The following is an 18385-nucleotide window of genomic DNA, read 5'->3' on the forward strand; positions in this document are numbered from 1 at the left end:
GGGACCGTGTCACGCAGCTGCCAGCGCTGTGGTGGGTGCAGCTCCGTGCTGCCATTATCCGGGGCGGGGGGCGACCTGTCCCCTTGCACGGCCCCGGAAGCTTGCTGCCTCTACTCAGGTGTCTTTGCCTTTCTGGGGTTTAAGGTTACCCCCAGAACAGGCTGCTTGACTCTCCGTGCTCCTTAACCACCGGTTTGTTAAAAACCCAGCAGAACACGGGTTGAGTTACAGCTTGGTGCTGCATGGCCCCATCTGGCTGGTTTTTAGGGCCCTGGAAGTTGCGAGGGGAGTCCTGAAAATCTGGGACATCGCTTGATACAAGACACACTGGGCAGCCTTACTTCAGACCTGGATATATATAGTAAGAACATTTCCTGCTTGGCTCTTGCCTTGAAAATGTTGCCGCTTCCAGGGTTGATGCTAGAAGAAGCATCAGATAGATTGACAAGCACAGAATGACACACAATCCTAAATATTTAACTTGCAATAGAAGACTAAAAGCATGGAAACAAGATTCCTAGTCCACACATGGCCTAAGCAGGTACCCAAATGAGGAATATATGGTGTATACTGGATACATGTATGTTTTACTTTAACTAGGAACTTCCTTGCTTTTATGGATATTAGTTACTGTGTTAATGTTGTTTCCCTATGGACTTAGTCATCTCTATTGTTAAGGTAAATTGGGTGTGCAGAGAAATATAGGCGCTACCTATCAGATCTGTTTTGATGTATGATTCTATGTTGCTGTGCTGCTTCCCTCTATTCCTTGCCCTTAAGCAACATATCCTCTGGAAGCCTGCCTGCACCACAGTTTCCAAATATAGCTATTTATAATGAGTTGAATTCCAGTAGCTGGGCAGAATGGGAACATGACACTGCAGTTGGACCAGTAGCTCTAGGAATCCAGCAGATAATGTTTATCCCATTGCTAATCCCAAATCCAACATTGTCAAGTTTTCAGTTTAGCTCTCTGCAAAGGAGGTTTGAACATGGATCTCTTAGCACATATTCCAGTTATTTTGTCATTGCTCCAACAAGTTCAGTCTCAAAGCCCTACACAGTCCAGCTCTTTTCTGGTGCAGTCATTACCAAATGTTTAGGTAGACATTCCAGATCCTAACTTTGGTATGGAACACCAACATTTGTAAATGTTGGTGTGTTTGGGAGATTAATCAGTCTGAGGCCTTCAAATTGTGGACTTTTTTGTGTATCAAGAAAGCTCAAGCAGGGGAACAACTTCCATATTCTGGAGCAACTGCTCTTGTATGGGAATGCAGGCTTTTGACAACCTCATTCATAGATTGTTTCATTCAGCATTGTGGACCTGTATCTAGTGAAGCAAACATTGTCAGTGACTCGCCCATGTCATATGAAAACTACTAATTTGCCAACATGAATCAATACTAGTATCCAAGGGCAGCTTCTAACAGCATCAAGTGCTTCAAGGAAGGTAATTGAGCAGACCCATTGTATATGATAGGACATCAAGTGGATTAAAAATGAGCTAAAAGAGGCCCGGTGAAAATGCTGAGGTTGGGTCTCCTGGAGGAGAAGGGGAAAAGTTCTGAGGAGGCTGTCTTGGAGGGGCGAGGGAGAAGCTCTTGAGTTTGGGGGAGGGGAAAAAGCCAGGTGTCGGTGGCCAGCCTGGTGCTTTCTGTAGCTGATCTTCAGTGGCAACCTCTGGGCTGGCAGTGCAAGGACTGGCAAGCAGGCCCATGGGGCCACTGAGGCCCTCCTGACCATCGCCTCCTTTTTGAGCTACTCTTGCACAGGATTTGTTTAACCTTGTTTGCTTCATTACATTCTTGTTCTTAATTATGTCACTTAGCTATGTTCTTATTTAGATTGCAGCCCTTTTGTGATCCGAAGCAAGTTTTGTAATCACGCAGTGACCACTGCTGGTAATTTAAAGCCTAGTTAATTTCAAAACTGAATTGTTTCCCTTCCTTTCCAAAGTTATTCATTAGTTTATCTCATTTTGATGTTTTAGAAAGTTGTCATACAATATCAGAAATACAAATGGCTTAATTCTCTTTGTCACCTGTATAGGCTCTGACTCATTTTCTCTTTTCTTTCTCTCTTTGTTACACCTCTCTCAGCCACTTTCTGCTATATTGCTACACCTCAGTCACGATCCCTAGCATCAATAAAGGCTATGGTTGAGGTGCTTGTTGTTTATAAAATGTTATGGGTTTCCATCATGGGAAGCTTTGTAATTCTTAAATTCTTATATATTAGGAAGGAAGTTTTAAAAAACCCTTTTGATCTGAGTTGAACTTAATACAAGGGTTCCAATTGTGAGAGGCCTTCATAATTGCACATACTTCCACTGTGATAGAAATCTATTAGAAACAATACATGGTTCACAGCAAAATATGCTTTTTCCTCTTATGATTTCAGTAAAACAGCTGTATAATGGAGTATTATCAATAAAATGGTGCATAGTTCTGAGGAATTTTAAAAGGATAATTATTTTCTTTTGTCAAAATATTTTCTCCTCGGGAAAGATTGTGACAGAAAAAGGTAGATGGAGATATATTCTTGCAACTGTCCACCTATCTCCAGATACAAGTTAGAAATTGTTTTTCATCTTAGCAGCAACTATTTCAAATGCTGTTTTAAAACTTCTAACTTATGTATCATCCCAAGATTTTTCCCTTCATTGAATTTGATATGTTATAGAAGAATTCACTACTTTTGACTGCATCTCTCATCAATTAAAAACAATAAAACTTTGCCACTAAAATTGCATGGCTAGTTTTGATAACAGTACAGCACACAACTTAGTTCCTCTTGGTTTGTTGTTAATTTTGTCTAATTTATTTACTTCTGGACTGTGCACTGTTTGGGTTTCCCTTGTCCTTGCATTTTAAGGGTGGATTTTGTATCCTGCTTATTGCTGTACAGTTTTCAGAACAGATCATACCTAGAATTTGTTCAAGTGATGCAGCTATGAGTGTCCATTACAGAACTAAAGTAAAGATTAAGAGTTATGATCTACCTGTAAATTGCCGAGTGCCCTCAATTTCCTTTTAAATCAGTGGGACTTGAGGTGTTCCATTGTAGAAATGGGCCACTGTTGTTAATGAGGCCACTCTAGCAAGTAAGGGTTTTGGTATTGGGCCCACTGTACTACCGTAAAAATGACCAGAGTGATTCTGGTGAGAAGGAGTGTCTGGAAAAAAAAGACTGACTGTGAAAACACAGTTATAATGGAAGTTTGTGACTGCAGAAGTTCCTCTTCAACAGCTAATGCCAATGATACAAGGTAAAAGTTTTAGAATAAAACTGATATACCCACTTCTGATACCAAAGCTTTATAGTAAATGTTTAATAATGCAAATGCCCATGACTAGTCTAGTTTTACCTTTCTAATTAAAGATAATTGCTTAAATTATTTTTTCTCTAATTGGAACATTACACCTAATACCAATTAATCTAACATAAAAATCCTCTGGGGTAAATTCCTGGTAACCTTGGTGAGAGTTGCACATCTCATTCTCAGAGCACTGGGTTGGATATTTTACCCCTCTGTGTCTAATTTGCTGTTTTTCTTAATTGTTGTTTTAGTGAAGTTGTGCCTTTGATCATTTGATACTCTGACTAATATGAAATTGATTGCCTGGTTCACACCTCTTTATCTTGCATGTTCATAAACAGAAAATTAGTTTATCATCAGCTTAAAGAGCAGCATTGCTATATAGCACGCTTTAAAACACTGATTGCTTTGCAGCTTGGTAGCTGTAGTTTTTCCGGTATGTAATTATATTATGGTGATGGTGTCCTGTGATAAAACAACTTGGTTAACAAAAATCTCTGTGTTTTCCCTTTTGCTATCTTAGTATTTCAGTAGTTAAATTAGCAGAACGTCAACCCTTAAAACTGATATGTTGGATTTTCTTTTGCTTTGCAGGTAGAATGCCTCCCACTCCTCAAACAGTGCAACTTGCAGGACAGACACAAAGCCAACAACAGTAAAATAATACATCCAAGCATCTGTCTCTGGAAAATGTGGCAAGTCCTCACACTCCTCCATCTCAGCTGCTTGGGAGGCAGCAACCTGCTGACGTCTTCACAGTGGCTTTCCCAGCTTCATTGTAGCTTTTACAACACAACCACCTGTCGGAGAGTTTCCAGAACAGCTTCAGAATATGAAGTCTCAGGCACAAAGTATTTCCATCACTTCTGCTCCATATAGCCAGCTCATGACATCTCTTCAACAGCAGGTACAGCTAGCACTCCATATCCAGAGGCAGGTGCCACTGTTACCTGTTGCTGTGTTGGAGTGTTATTCTGATTAAAACTTTTTTTTATACACGCATTGTCTTGTATGAAATGTTTAGAAAGTGTGGTTTTGTGTGTTATGCTCTGGGAAATGCATGCAGGTTTTCCTCTATTATGTTGTTTGTTTAGCACAACTGGGTAGTTCTGTTTGACTATGATAGAGAGAGAATCCTAGGAACAAAGACGTAATGTTGTAATCTTTTTGTCTAGTTCTGGGTCTCTTACCATGTCATGTTTGAAGGTAGGCTAAACTCTGTTTCATAGCCTTTCTGCTGCTGTATTCTCTTAAGGATTTTTGGCCCGAGGGCCACATCTGGGTGGGGAAATTGCATGCAGGGCCATGAATGTAGGGCAAGGGCAGGGGGTTGGGGTGTGGGAAGGGGTGTGGTGTGCAGGAGGGGGCTCAAGGCAGGGGGTTGGGGTGCAGGAGGGGTTCGGGGTGAAGTCTCCAACCCGGTGCCGCTTACATTGAGTGACTCTGGGGTGGCAGTGGCATGTATCAGGGCTAAGGCAGGCTCCCTGCCTGCCCTGTGCCGCTCCCAGAAGCGGCTGGCACCACGTCCCTGTGGTCCCGGGGAAGGGGGGGGCGCAAGCTGCCCTTACCTGCGGGTACCTCCCTCAAAGCACCCACTGGCCGCAGTTCCCTGCTAATGGAAGCTGCGAGGGGCGATGTCTGCAGGCGACGGCAGTGCGCGGAGCCCCCCCCCCCCCGTGGCCGCAGGGACGTGGTGCTGGCTGCTTCTGGGGGAGAGGCGCAGGGCCAGGGCAGGCAATCTCCTCCCCTCCCCCCCCCCCAGCCACGGGCCTGGCAATTCCGTGGGCTGTAGTTTGCCCACCCCTGAACTATACACTGAAGAGACTAATAGAGTAGTCCTTTGTTGAAAAGGAAAGCAGTATTATGAATCTACTCAGTTTTGCATAGAGTTTCATGAAGTTTTGCATAAGAGTCTTATGCAGATCCTTTGCACTGGTGTGAATTTCACTCAGCATGTAGATATGCACCCACCTGCATACTACAGCAAGATGTGCTTTATAAATTCTGATAGAGTATTATATTTAACTTGAGTGAGCGACATCATTCCTTTTCTAGAAAGGAAATGCTTTAAAAAGATGTTCTTGGAGGAAAAGAACTTGGGCCTCATGATATCAATTATGCAGGAGACATCATTGAGACATTTATCGTTTTTATCTCTAGAAAAGGCATGAAAAGATTTGATAGACACTCCTCCAAGGAAATAGAATTCGTTCCATATAATGCTATCCGAGAGGTGGTATAACCTGTTTTGTAATCAGAAATGCAATTAAACAAAATAAATTATTTTGAATTTTCTCTTACCCAGTGTGTGAGCAGTGAGAGGGAAGAAATCCCAGACAGTAGTTGTATAAGTTGTGTATGCACAAGAGCCAACTACAGAAATGCTTAAAAAGAATCCAGTAAATAGTGCAAGTTCACTCTTTGGCACTACCTTTGCAAAGCTTCCATCCATGAAATGATAGGATAAATGGGGGAACTCCACATGTAGTTTTCTGCTCTCTGTTTAAATGTTGTTCATCAAATTATTCGCTACTTGGTTCTCAGAATAAGAAAGGAGGATGGAATGGAAATCGTATCTGATCCAGCCATCATAGAATGTCAGGGTTGGAAGGGATCTCAGGAGGTCATCTAGTCCAACCCCTTGCTCAAAGCAGGACAAATCCCCAGAGAGATTTTTGCCCCAGTTTCCTTAAATGGGCCCCTTAAGGATTGAACTGACAACCGTGGGTTTAGCAGGCCAGTGCTCAAACCACTGAGCTACCCCACCCCTCAATGATCATTAGTCAGATGTGTAGGCTTTGAAAATTCTTTTTTAAAATGTGATATAGACTCATAGACTTTAAGGTCAGAAGGGACCATTATGATCATCTAGTCTGACCTCCTGCATTGGGGGAAAAAACTTCTGTACTGATAATTATTTTCACCTTTTCAAAACATCTATTCTGAAGTCTTCGAGAGAGCACCACTCCATCTTGAGTTCCTCTCCATTTGAGGATTTATGCAAACAATTAATGTTACTGAACAGTTATTCATATTCTTTTTTAAAATAAAGTGTGATGTAAAATGTATGAAGTGTTTCTGCAGATGGAGTGATACTTTCTTTCCATCATTCATTTCAGTCAAAATATCATGTCTTCTTTCTGTGACCATCCTTTTTTGTTTATGCAGCAAGAGAACTAAGTATAGTTTTGCATATTTTTAAGGAAAACCAAGTGCATCAACGAATAGCAGACCTCAGGAAAGAAGGTTTATGGTCCCTAAGGCGATTGCCCAAACTTCAAGAGGCTGCAAGACCCAAATCTCACCAGGATTTTCTACTGGAAGAAATGCAATGGATGGCAACCGATTTTGTTCAAGAGAGAAGGTGGAAAACAGCAACTGCTAAGAAGGTAATATGGATATGATTCTTTCTAACACACAGCATGGAAGAATGAGCAGCATTCTCATGGTTAGAACCTGGATACTGAGAGTCAGAATACAAGAGTTTTATTTCTGGCTCTGCCACTGACATTGGGCCATTTTCAATCTCCCGGAGCAAAACAAGCATATTTGTAAACTTGTAATATTTGTGTAAAGCACTTCATAAAACACTTATATTTTCAGAGAGTTCTAAAAGTAGTGACCTTTTGTCTTCAGTATAGGAACTTAGGTCTCTCATCAGCACTGGTGCTAGGTGATTATATATTGGGGCACTAGGTTATTCTGGCATCCTGTATTGTAGGTGAAGTGAATGTAGATTAGAACATAAGAAATCTCTTCTCTGTGTCTTGAATTATCTTTCATTTAAATGATGAAAGTCTGCAAAGACAGTTCAATCCATGAGCATTTAAATTATTGAGCATTATTCTCTCCTCACCAAGAGATCAGTTAATGGTTGCCTATAATTATATATTAGGGTATGTCTACACTGCAAAGAAAAGCCCGCAACACTGAGTGTCAGAGCCCAAGTCAGTTGACTTTGGCTTGCAGAGCTCAGTCTCCTGGACTAAAAATAGCAGCATAGATGTTGCATCTCAGACTGGAGCCCAGGCTCTGGACCCGGGCAAGTGGGGAGAATTACACCCTCTCCATCCCCCAGGTTTTCACCAGGTTGCCTGGGCTCCAGCATGAACCTGAATGTCTATACTGCTGTTTTTAGCCCTGCAGCCCAAACTCCATGAACCCAAGTCAATGTCCTGGGCGCTGAGACTTGGCGATGGGGTTTTTCTTTATGGTATAAACAGACCCTTAGAGTGTGTGTATTCCTGGCGTGCTTTGCTTAAAGTAGGCCTAGGGTTTTTTAGTGGTATATCTTTTCAGGATATATTTTTTTGTTTTCTTCTCCAGTGTGAGGCACAAAGTGAGAAGCATAGAGCTAGTTGGTATTACACTTTAAAACAAAACTAATGCTTTTGTCCAGCTGATCAGAAATGTGGTGCGCTATCATGAAGATAAGAGACTTCATAAGGAGAGAAGCAAGAAAGCAGAACAAAATCGACTGAGGCGCCTTGCTGCTTCTACTGCTAGAGAAATTGAACATTTCTGGTCCAGCATTAAACAGGTAAATGTATTGTGAAAGTATAAATGCAAAAATGTTTAAAGAGGTACTGTGGTGCTATTGAAAAGTTATTAGGCCATCTCCTCAAATGTGGCTGGTTTGTTTGCTTTGTCCTGCACTGGCAGAGTAGTATGGTGCAGGGATGATCTTGCAGTGTACTAGAGCCAAGGCAAGGTCTCATGTAGTGTTGGGGAAAAGGGGCATGGTTGAGACACTGTCTTAGGCCAGGCAGATCCTGGGCTGCATGTTTGGCCCCCTATAAACATTAAAACTTGACATAATTTGGATCATTCCTTAAGCAGCTTTAATGCAGAGCAAGGGGGCTGGCATGCATAAAACAGCATCAGGATCTGGGCAGTGCCGAGGAGAACTTTAAAGCCATTTTGGCACTCCTCCCCGTTAATTGAACTCTGCATTATGGCCATAGTTGAGGATCTGGCCCAATATTATTGTTGTTTCTAACGTGCCTATCACTGTAATATCTGGTTATTCTTCAAGATTAAAGATTCATTAGTTTTCTGGAAGGAAGAGCCACCCTTGCCTCAGGATCTCATTTAAAAATCAGTATCTGTAAAATTTCGGCGTTCCACACTGGTTTAAAATCTTCTATATTTGAAGGCTTCTTAAGATGACAAAAAGCAGCAGTTAAGTGACCTGTGGAAGGAGGAGTGCATGTAAAGGGTGCCTGTCCTGTTGATGAAGGATTATAAGGCATTTAATCTTAAAGAGAACTATGAATTTCATTTAACTTCATTAATGTTTATTGCTTTCCTTTCACCTCACACTTCCTTTTCTAGGTGGTAGAAATAAAACTGCAAGTAGAAGAAGAAAGAATGAAAAAAACCTCAAATGTACAAGAAATTTCAAAAAGAGGTACACGGCTGTTGTTTTATCAAGATGTTTTTCAGAAGATTCTCACAAGATGGAAATGGTGAAAGGCCATCAAAATACAATTTAAAAACAAATGTCTTGGTCATAGTTTTGTATCCTTATTAACTTTTATCTTTCCCAGTTTAACTAGAACTTTACTTGTGCTGCTTTTAGAATAGATATATTTGAACATAATACCCAGAAGTACTAAAGCTCTCACTGAGAGTTCATTAGCCTGCAGCCTTTGTTGCTAAACTCTTGTTCCTATGTGAGTTTAATTTGGCACATCTCATGGTTTTCTGAGAGACGGGATGCACTAATACCGCGCCCTCCCTGCTTCAGTGGTGTTGTACTTGCTTATGCGAGAGCTGAATTTGGCCCGAGAATTAAATTTGAACATTAATTAAAGCTACAGGGCTCATTGATTTTAGTTCTTCATGCTTTTTTATAACTTTTTCCTTGGCACGTAATCATGAATGATCTCATACATTCTTGAAGAAATTGATTTAAAAAATGAAGAAATGTTGAATAATTTTCAGTAAGATGTGCTTTATGTTAATCAATATAAAAACGGTGTCTAATGTGTTATCTTTCAGGTCAAGATACGAGAATTCAGGTAACTACTGTTAAATCAGAATGAATTAGTGAGCTTACCTTCTTATTTTTATTTGTGTTAATTTTACAGTCCTGAAATGAGTGCTAATTACAGTGAGATGATTTTTTGTTTTCATGTGGTCAGCGTAAGACATGCAGATGGTTGTTTTTAGTTCATTGTTAAAAATCTAACTTAGTCTCAGTAAAAACATACTTAAACCTCAGTCTGAAAACTAGATGCATTAGTATAGTATCCTGTCCCCAGACGGTTTCATTTAAATCTCAGTATGGACTTGAGAGGTGTATAGTTGTCCAGATTAATCCCTGTGTTTGTGGGATTGGGGCCTTGTACTATTGTATAATTATATTTGGGAGGGAGTCTGGGCAGGGAGGGAAAGTAGCATGTGGATTGTCTTTGGAAGGTTTGAAATGGTCGTATGGAATTACAACTGCTTACTGATTATTTTGCATCTTGCATGTTGAAGGTTTGGGATTTATAATTTGTGTAAAATAAACTCTATTTTCTATTGTTTAGGATTCAGCAATATCTGGGAGAAAAAGAAAAGCAACCACATTGCTTACTGATCATGAAGGTCTGTTTGTTTGTTCTTTTTTTCAGTTGTGGTTATAGGGTTTGCTGTGAAGCTATCTGTAAGAATTAATTAAATTAGAAATTTAAGAACATAAACTCACTCGCTTAAAGACAGAATTGCCCCAATTGTATGTATTGTTTTGAAATGGGGATTACAAAGCCTAATGATTGTTTAATCATATGCATGTTCCTTTAGTCTTAAATTTTGAAGAAGCTTTTAAGGAAACACATTGTGGAGCATGGAAATAGTAAGGAATATCTTCTGCTAAAATGCCCTTATGATTAAGGGTGTAAGAAAATCCTGGGCCACTCCTTTGTTTTGCGAACTGCATCTTTTAGCAGACAAAACAAGCTTTTAAAGTTGTCACAAATTTCAGCGCCTCCAGCCCTTGGATGCTGCTGCTGCCAGCAGCAAGGACCAGCCTCTCTGCAGCTGGCTCTGTGTGCCTCTACTCCCTGCCAACAAGGAGAACAGTCTGGTTTGAAATGGCATCCCTATGTTTCGACCCTGTGCATCAGGTTGCCACACCACTTGCTTAAATTTGGTCTGGCTGCCTGTTCACCATGTCAAGCCAAGCTGTTCTCCTTGTTGGACAGGCAGGGAACAGAGATGCCTAGAGCCAGCCGCGAAGAGTTTAGCTCCTGTTGCTGGCAGCAGCGTCCAGGGACTGGCAGTGCTGAAATGAGCCCCTGGCAGCCTGGACCGGTAGGGACCTGCATTGTGAGGGGAAGGATTGAAAGGGGGAGTTTGTGCTGCCGTTACTGGGGCAGGGTTGCCCGGTCTGTGCGCTCCTGCCTGCTCCATGCTGCAATGGAAATTCCTTTCCAGTCTCCCCATGATGAGGTGGAGCAAGCCTGGATATGGGGCAAAGTTGCGTTTTTAGTGTGACCGCACCAAAACTGCAGCTTTAACGAACTGTGGCCACAACTTTTGAACAAAAATATCACAACTTTCTTACAGCCTTACTTATGATGTGAAAAGCAGCTTATCTTTAATTTCATTTAGGGGAAAGTGGGTGAAATTCACCTATTCCTTATTCAGTAATAAATCTGACACACATCATTTTAAAATGACAGTTCTCAGCCTTCTTGGCTATCTTTGGAGCTATTACAGCTACAACACAACTGTAAATGCATATCATGTCCGTTAATGACAGTAATGCTGACCTAAGTTGCATTACATGAGGGGCAAATTTGGCTCATTGCTGGTAGAAAATTCTTAGAGATTAAATGACAAGAAGTGACTTTGTAACTGTAAACAGAGAAATTAAATTGCTAGCCTTTTGTACTCACTATCAATAATGCTTGGTTTTAGAGATAGATGAAGAGAATGCTGAAGTGCGAAATTCTGAAAAAGAAAACATGGGTCATCAAATTGAGTTGACTGATTTAGCCCAAGGTAGGAAGATTGTTTATCAAATGTGGGTTTAATGTGTAGGAGGGTTTTTTCTTTTGTAAAAAGTCTTTCTAGCATTGGTATCTTTCCAGCATGTATATTGTAGGAGGCCTTTTTATAAGATAATACTGATCTCCTGAAATATACTTGATCTGGAGAAATGTCAAATTTATTTTTATATGAAAAAATCTGTGTGTGTGTATGTATGTATGTATTGTCCCAGTCCAGAATTCTTATATCCCAATGGTTAGCACAGCTGAAATGTACATTTTTGAATGGCATGTCTGTATATTGCATCAGTTGTTACTGAAACACGCATCACAGGTACAGGAAACTTCATGAATTTTATTACTTTTTGTTCAGAAATGGAAGACTCTGTAAGTGAGAGAGCGAGCCCTCTGAAGGAAGTAGTATTCATAGAGTCACTCCTCAGAATTGATCAGCATGAGGGTACAGAGAAAACAAGTGCTGCAATGAAACACATGAGAGACATAGTAGAGGTTGCTGCTGCTGCAGAAGTGCTGTTACCTAAAGATAGTGCTCAAATCACAACGGCAGTAGAAGGCGATACTCCATCCCTGTTGTATGGGACTCTTAGAGCGTATCAGAAGATTGGGCTGGACTGGTTAGTGAAGTTATATAAGAAGAATCTCAATGGTATTCTGGGAGATGAGGCAGGACTTGGCAAAACTACGCAAGTCATTGCCTTTTTCACACACCTGGCTTGTAATGAAGGTATGAAGTGTGAGTTTTTTAATTTTTACTCTAAACCCCATATACATAATGTCTTCATTGTCAAATATATGTCTAAAGGATAAAAAATAGTTTTAATCAGTTCCACTCATGAAAATTAAGGTAGAATAAATAAAGACTTCTGACTAAGTTTTTTCTGTTTGTGCATCAGTTTTTAATGAATTGTGAAGCCATGTGCATTTTTCTCTAATACATGTTGTATTTGTACCTCCTTGTAGGTAATTGGGGTCCTCATCTTGTTGTTGTACAGAGCCGTAACATACTAAAGTGGGAGATTGAACTGAAACACTGGTGCCCTGAGTTGAAACGTCTGTGTATTGGCAGCCAAAGAGAACTTATAGAAAACAAACAGGTATTGTAAGAAATCCATGCCCAAAACATGTTGTTTACAGTAGCATAAACATGCCAAAAGAGGCAGCAAATTATGACCAAGAAACAAATCTCAGAAGTGTCTGGATAGCTAATTAATTTAGCCTGTTCGACAGGGGGTCTTTTCATTGAGTTCAGTGGCTAGAAACACTACAATAATATGCAGATTTATAGGAAGCAGTTTGGAAAGAGTCGATTGTAAAGAGAGAGAAAAGATTTCTTAATGACTATCTGCTACCTCAAGAGAAAACACTTTGTATCTACAAGTTGTTTGTTTCCTGCTCCCTGGTTAATCCAATAATGTATCCAATTATCACTATATATAAAGTTTTACAAAACTTAAAAGGACATATATCATTGTGAGTTAAATTAATGATCAAGAAATGAAAACACTGCAATCCACCATCTTCTAAATATAGCTATGCAGCAACTTATTCTGAGATTTATATTCTAAAATCACAGAATGGTAAATTTATTTCTAATACTTTAGTCTGAGTAGATGATTTTGGAATTATTGATCCTCATTATAGATGAGTGGTGCCTCTTGATGTAGGTGGGTAGAAGCTTTAATTCAGATACCCTTCTATAAGGTGGTCTTACATCTGCATTCTTTGTTGTTCTCTGATTATGCAGCAGTCTCCTTTCAGAGAGAGCGTGCATGAGAGTGAGTGAGCAAAAGAGCACTAATCATGGTTTGCTTGCGACCTGCACTTCATAGTTACCAACAGGAGCTGCTTTACAGTGGCCAGCTGATGATGGTCTGCTTTCTTTTTAGGTTTCAAAGTTTACCAACTTTATGTACAAAACAAATAATAGAGATTTCTCTCATTCTTATTATTGGAAACTTTCACAGTAAGGGATGTTGAACATCTGCCAAGAGCATTCTGGTTGTGCCATATGAGGCTTTTTGCAAAAGTCCCTTTGGGCCTTCTGTGGGGCTGTTGTCCATCTTTTTTAGTTGCTGTTGTTTGACTTCACTTCCTCTTCAAGTCGGAGGTCCTTCATAGCAGGAAGTATTTTTGACTTTGTGTAGTTTTCCCATCCTCTCTGATGCTTTTATACTCCACAGAATTCACATACTCATTTTGTCTTAGCTTCATGCAGTGCCAGAGCAGGAGACAGTTAATGAAATCGCAGGTCGTCACAGTTGTATGTCTCTTTACCTTTTGCATCTTTGTTGACTTTTTCTTTCAGTCATGTAGTTAAAATTATTTGTGCTTTTGTGTTTCTAAATAGGTTCCTTAGTTTGCATTTCCCAAAAATATCAAGTCTGTGGTTACTCAAGTGGCTAGCAACTTTTGCAGTCAAGTAGATAGTCCTTGTGGCCCTTGTTGGTGGAATTTGCCTAAAGATTTTCACTTGGCTTTACAAAATATCAGTTACTTGGCAGATTTCACTCCTATTAAAGTGAATACTATTGATATCTTTATTTTTAATCTCTTAAAAATATTCCAATACTTTAGTTCTTATTTAAACTAAAGGCTTGCTTCTGTATAATCAGAGCCTTGCAATTTCAGCAAATGATTTGAAAACATAATTTAAATGTTTATTATTCAATTAAATGTAATTTAATTGAAAACATAATGTAAACTCCTTACTATCAGGAGTTTTTGGCTGGCTAGGAAGCTAGTTGTTTTTAACTTGTTTTAGCATTGCGTACAGAAGCAACTTTTGCTGAACAGAGGAAAAACAGCCTCCATTAATAATGTCCAAGATTATATATGATTCTCAAGGTTAGGCAGAAAATTATGCCCAGGCACTGACACGTTAAAAAAATAATGATTGTTATTTATTAATCAGTATTTATCTAGTCATATTGATTATATTTTATATTATTGTGTTCCCAATAACTTAGCCACAGTCTAAAATTAAATAAGGCTGTGTCAGCTGATTTCAGTACACTCTTTGAATGTAAAACTTTGCACATAATATATTTGAATCCCAAAAGGAGACCCACTCACCAATCTTTATTCTTCATTCCAATAAAAAAGAGAATAAAGATGAAATCTTTAAGATTTGTATGTTGCAGGAGTTGATGAAACCCAATAGCTTTAATGTATGTATCACCTCATACAAGCAACTGTTTAAAGGCCACCAAACCTTGAGGAAAATGCGATGGAGGTACCTAGTTGTAGATGACATGCAGAAAATTAAAAATCTGACTGAGAAGCACTGGGAGGCACTCTTCCATCTCCAGAGGTCTGGAACATTAATAAACTCTTTCCTCTTGCATGTCTCTATCCATTATTTTGTTCACAAAATAACTGTTTAAAACTTATTTTTTCTTGTAATTTGTTTGCTATGGAAATTACTCTTTTTAAATTATTAAATTCATTTTTAATGCTAGAGTTGCATCTTTTTCTTATTGTTCACAGCCAGCATCGTTTGCTCCTGATAGACACTCCTTTGCCCAATGCCTTGAGGGAGTTGTGGACCATGCTGCATTTTCTAATTCCAGGAATTTCCATCCCTTACCTGGATTTCCTGGTGAAAGCAGCCAATGAGGGGACCCAAGATTATTGCCATAAAGTGGCTACAAGATTGCACAAAGTATGTCCACCTTTAAGATACTCTTTTAATCCTATTGTGAGTTGCCACCGGTAGATAATCACTTAATTATTACTTGCCTTTATTCTTTTAGATAGTTCAACCATTTATTTTGCGAAGATCCAAAAGACATGTTGAAAAACAATTACCAAAGAAATATGAATATGTGCTGAAATGTCATCTTTCTAATCGGCAGAAGGCTATGTATGAAGATGTGCTATTACAACCAAGGTAAAGCAAACAAACAGTGAATCATAATGTTGCCTTTATTAGAGTGAGAGAATATTCAGGTTTTCTTACTGCAAATAGGAATGGAGATTGGTGGCAAGGAAGATTCTTTTGATGTGAACCATCCAACCTAAACCTTGTGACTAAAGGACATGTCGTAATTACAGTATGTTATCTGCTTACTAAATGCAATAATCATTTAGTTTAACATTAATTTACTTCTGTCTTTTATGTTCAAAATAACAAAAATGTTAAATATATTTTTAATAAACAGGTTGTTAGTGAGCAGGAAAGAGTAAATTCAATTTAACAAGGAAAACAGATGAGTTGCATATAATTACAGACAGTGGGATGATATGTAAAGTTTCCCATAAGCATAACATGTGCATACAAATATGTGCATACATACCACACCTCATATCTAGATTAAGTTCTCAAGTGATTTTAATAGCTGAAAGATATACTAATAACTAGCATAAATAATATTTGAATATTTGTCTAAATTGCTGTTCTTTTCTGCAGTGAACTTTTCAAGTTCTGACTCTCAAGAAATTGAGATATTTGGTCAGGTATTAAAATCTAAGGCCTGATCTTGCGAACACTTACATACATTCATAAATTCTGTCATGTTAATAGTTCCAATTAAGGCAATAGGACTATTCGAGAGAGTGAAGTTATGCTAATGCTTAAGTGTTTGCAGGATCAGGACCTAAGCAGTTAAAGTTCTGCTAGCTTTGCATAGACTTGAGAGGAATTGTGAAAAAGATCTTCCATAAAACTTTCCAGAAATTTATGATCTTACAGTAACTCTAGAATCAGCAATTAATGAACATGCCACCACCTCTATTATCTGTGGAATGGTTCAGAGAGCTAGAAAGGCTAGGCTACTGGAAACTAACTTTTCTAAATCTAATTTTCATTTAAATTTATTTTCATTTAATGAATAGAATCCAAGAAACTCTTGAAAATGGAAACTTTGTCAGTGTCCTTCATGTTCTGATGCAGCTCCAAAGGATCTGTAATCATCCTGATCTGATAAAACCCAGGCTTTCTGGCTCCTCCTATGTATCAGAGACACTGGAATATACAGCTGCTTCTCTAGTACTAAAGGTACTAGAACGGGACCTTTGGAAGGTTAGTGGAAAAGTTAATGTTAAAGATAATCCTTGTGTGCTTGGTTTGACACTTGAGATTGTTTTTCAAATCTAGCTGGAGATATTAAGTGTGTGCACCCGAGTGCCTGCGCCCTGACTGCCCTAATCACTATACTATGGAATATTTTCATGTGGGCTCCTTCAGTCTCTTATTGAAGTTATTTCACTTTAATTAAATAGATGAATAATTAAATATTCTTTGGGCCCAAGATAGTTAGAATGATTCTGTAGCCTAGTGGTTAGGCCACTCACCTGAGAGGTGGCAGATCCCTGTTCAAATCCCTTCTTCTGCTCAACAAAAGGGGAGACTTGAACTGGGAATTTCCCATATCCTGGGTGAGCACCCTATCCACGTGCCTAAAGGTTAAGGAAGGTGTGTCATTCCCCTTCCCTCCCCGGCTGTTTTGTTTTGGGCCCAGTCAGACAAATGCCTATCTTGCTCCTGGTTCGTGCATTGCTCACAGAGGTAGGCACCTCCCTGCAGCCTCAATTTAGGAGCCTGAGTCCAGGAGAATGATGGGGCTTACCATACACTCCTTTGGTTGGCATTTCCAATTGGCTAGTTTAAGTGGCCCAGCTGCCTAGCCTGCTGGCTTTGTGGATCACAGTCAAAGGCGCCTATTTCTCCTTGTTAATTGTTTGGGTGCCTTAGGCGCCTAACTCAGGCTTTGTGGATAGTAGTATTGTTCCTGTGACCTTCTAGGTGCCTAGAAGTTAGCTGCCGTGCTGCGACGTTGGGTGGTGGAACACCTTAGTCCCTTTGTGGATCCCCTCTTAAGTTTTTATTGAGTAGTGAGTAAAGATTCTCACATTCCAGTGAACCTAAAGAGAAAATGGGCATTGTCTGCTTGTTGTTCACTTCCAAAATGGCCAATTGACCTGAGACTGATGTACTCAAAAGAAATTAACTCTGTGGTAGGCCAGACCATTTCTACATACCTACTAGCATTATTTTCTGTTTTTTAAAGCTATATTAAAAGTGTCAATATATATCATTATAATAAGAAAGTGGCACGGGAAAAGCACAGAATAAAAACCATATGTATCTTTGGGTTGTAAGCAGTTACAAAATTTAAAATATCAAGCCTGATGGAGAATTGGGAAGGGCCAAAAGCCTATGGAGGAACTGGAGTAGATGATAAAAGACAAAAAAGGAGAGGGATTGAGACCTGAGTTACCATGTTAGGAAGAGGGGAAGACAAGAAACCAATTAGGGAAGACAGATGCTTTGAACACACATTACATTCAATTGAATGTTTTAAATGAAGACTGCTATCCTATCCCTGACTTTTTTGGTGACCTGAGCCTATCACTCTTTTGTCTTATTCTGCCAGAATCTTTTAAAATAACTGCTTTACATAAAACCATGTGATGCTTGATCTTTCTTCTTTTCCTTGCTTTGTCTTCCTACTGTTTCTTATCACACTTGATCTCTAAAAAATACAAAGAACCTGGTATTTCTTAATTTTCTGGTTAGGAATTGTTAGAATTTTTCTCAATACTTTTTATTTTAAATTAAAACTAGGATTCAGACACTTGTCTCTTTGATCTGATTGGAGTGGAAAGCAAAATGACTGACTATGAGGCACAAGTGCTACCAAAACAAAAGGTGACTAGAAAGCTTATTGAAGAGATCTACAGCTCCCCTCATCCTTCACCCAGACCCAACCCAATGAAGCTCAAACCAAGCAGGTACACGTGGTTTTGGAAATGCCAGTCAAAAAGGGAACAGTAGTGGGGGAGAGGTTCAGAACTGTCACAGTTTGACTCTCTGTCTCTTTCTCCCAAACTGACAGCTACTTGAGATGATATGTTTGTCCCCTGAAGGAAAGGGGGCTGTCTTTTGCTACTTAACAACTTTGTTTGTAACCTACAAGGGTACATCTACACAGGGATAAAAGACCTGCAGCATGGCTGCACCTGGCCCAGGTCAGCTGACTTGAACTCGCGGGGCTTGGACTGTGGGGCTAAAAAATCGCCATGTAGACATTTAGGCTCAGGTGAGCTCTGGCTTGTGGATGAC

General features: G+C 39.5%; 1 protein-coding gene across 1 annotated transcript in view; it reads left to right on the forward strand.

The window, feature by feature from the left end:
* Positions 1–3138: 3138 nt before the first annotated feature.
* The window catches only part of LOC123351035 (E1A-binding protein p400-like), a 43596-nt gene continuing 28349 nt past the window's right edge, over positions 3139–18385 (forward strand). Inside the window, exons 1-15 of the mRNA XM_044990123.1 lie at positions 3139–3271; positions 3917–4229; positions 6526–6711; positions 7722–7862; positions 8657–8732; positions 9326–9345; positions 9859–9916; positions 11231–11314; positions 11675–12046; positions 12283–12416; positions 14463–14632; positions 14809–14983; positions 15075–15211; positions 16156–16342; positions 17888–18054. Of these exons, the coding sequence (XP_044846058.1) occupies positions 4155–4229; positions 6526–6711; positions 7722–7862; positions 8657–8732; positions 9326–9345; positions 9859–9916; positions 11231–11314; positions 11675–12046; positions 12283–12416; positions 14463–14632; positions 14809–14983; positions 15075–15211; positions 16156–16342; positions 17888–18054 (1982 nt within the window). The 5' untranslated portion in view covers positions 3139–3271; positions 3917–4154. The remainder of the gene's footprint in view (positions 3272–3916; positions 4230–6525; positions 6712–7721; positions 7863–8656; positions 8733–9325; positions 9346–9858; positions 9917–11230; positions 11315–11674; positions 12047–12282; positions 12417–14462; positions 14633–14808; positions 14984–15074; positions 15212–16155; positions 16343–17887; positions 18055–18385) is intronic.

This window comes from Mauremys mutica, chromosome 16 (assembly GCF_020497125.1).
Source record: "Mauremys mutica isolate MM-2020 ecotype Southern chromosome 16, ASM2049712v1, whole genome shotgun sequence".
NCBI lineage: Eukaryota > Metazoa > Chordata > Testudines > Geoemydidae > Mauremys > Mauremys mutica.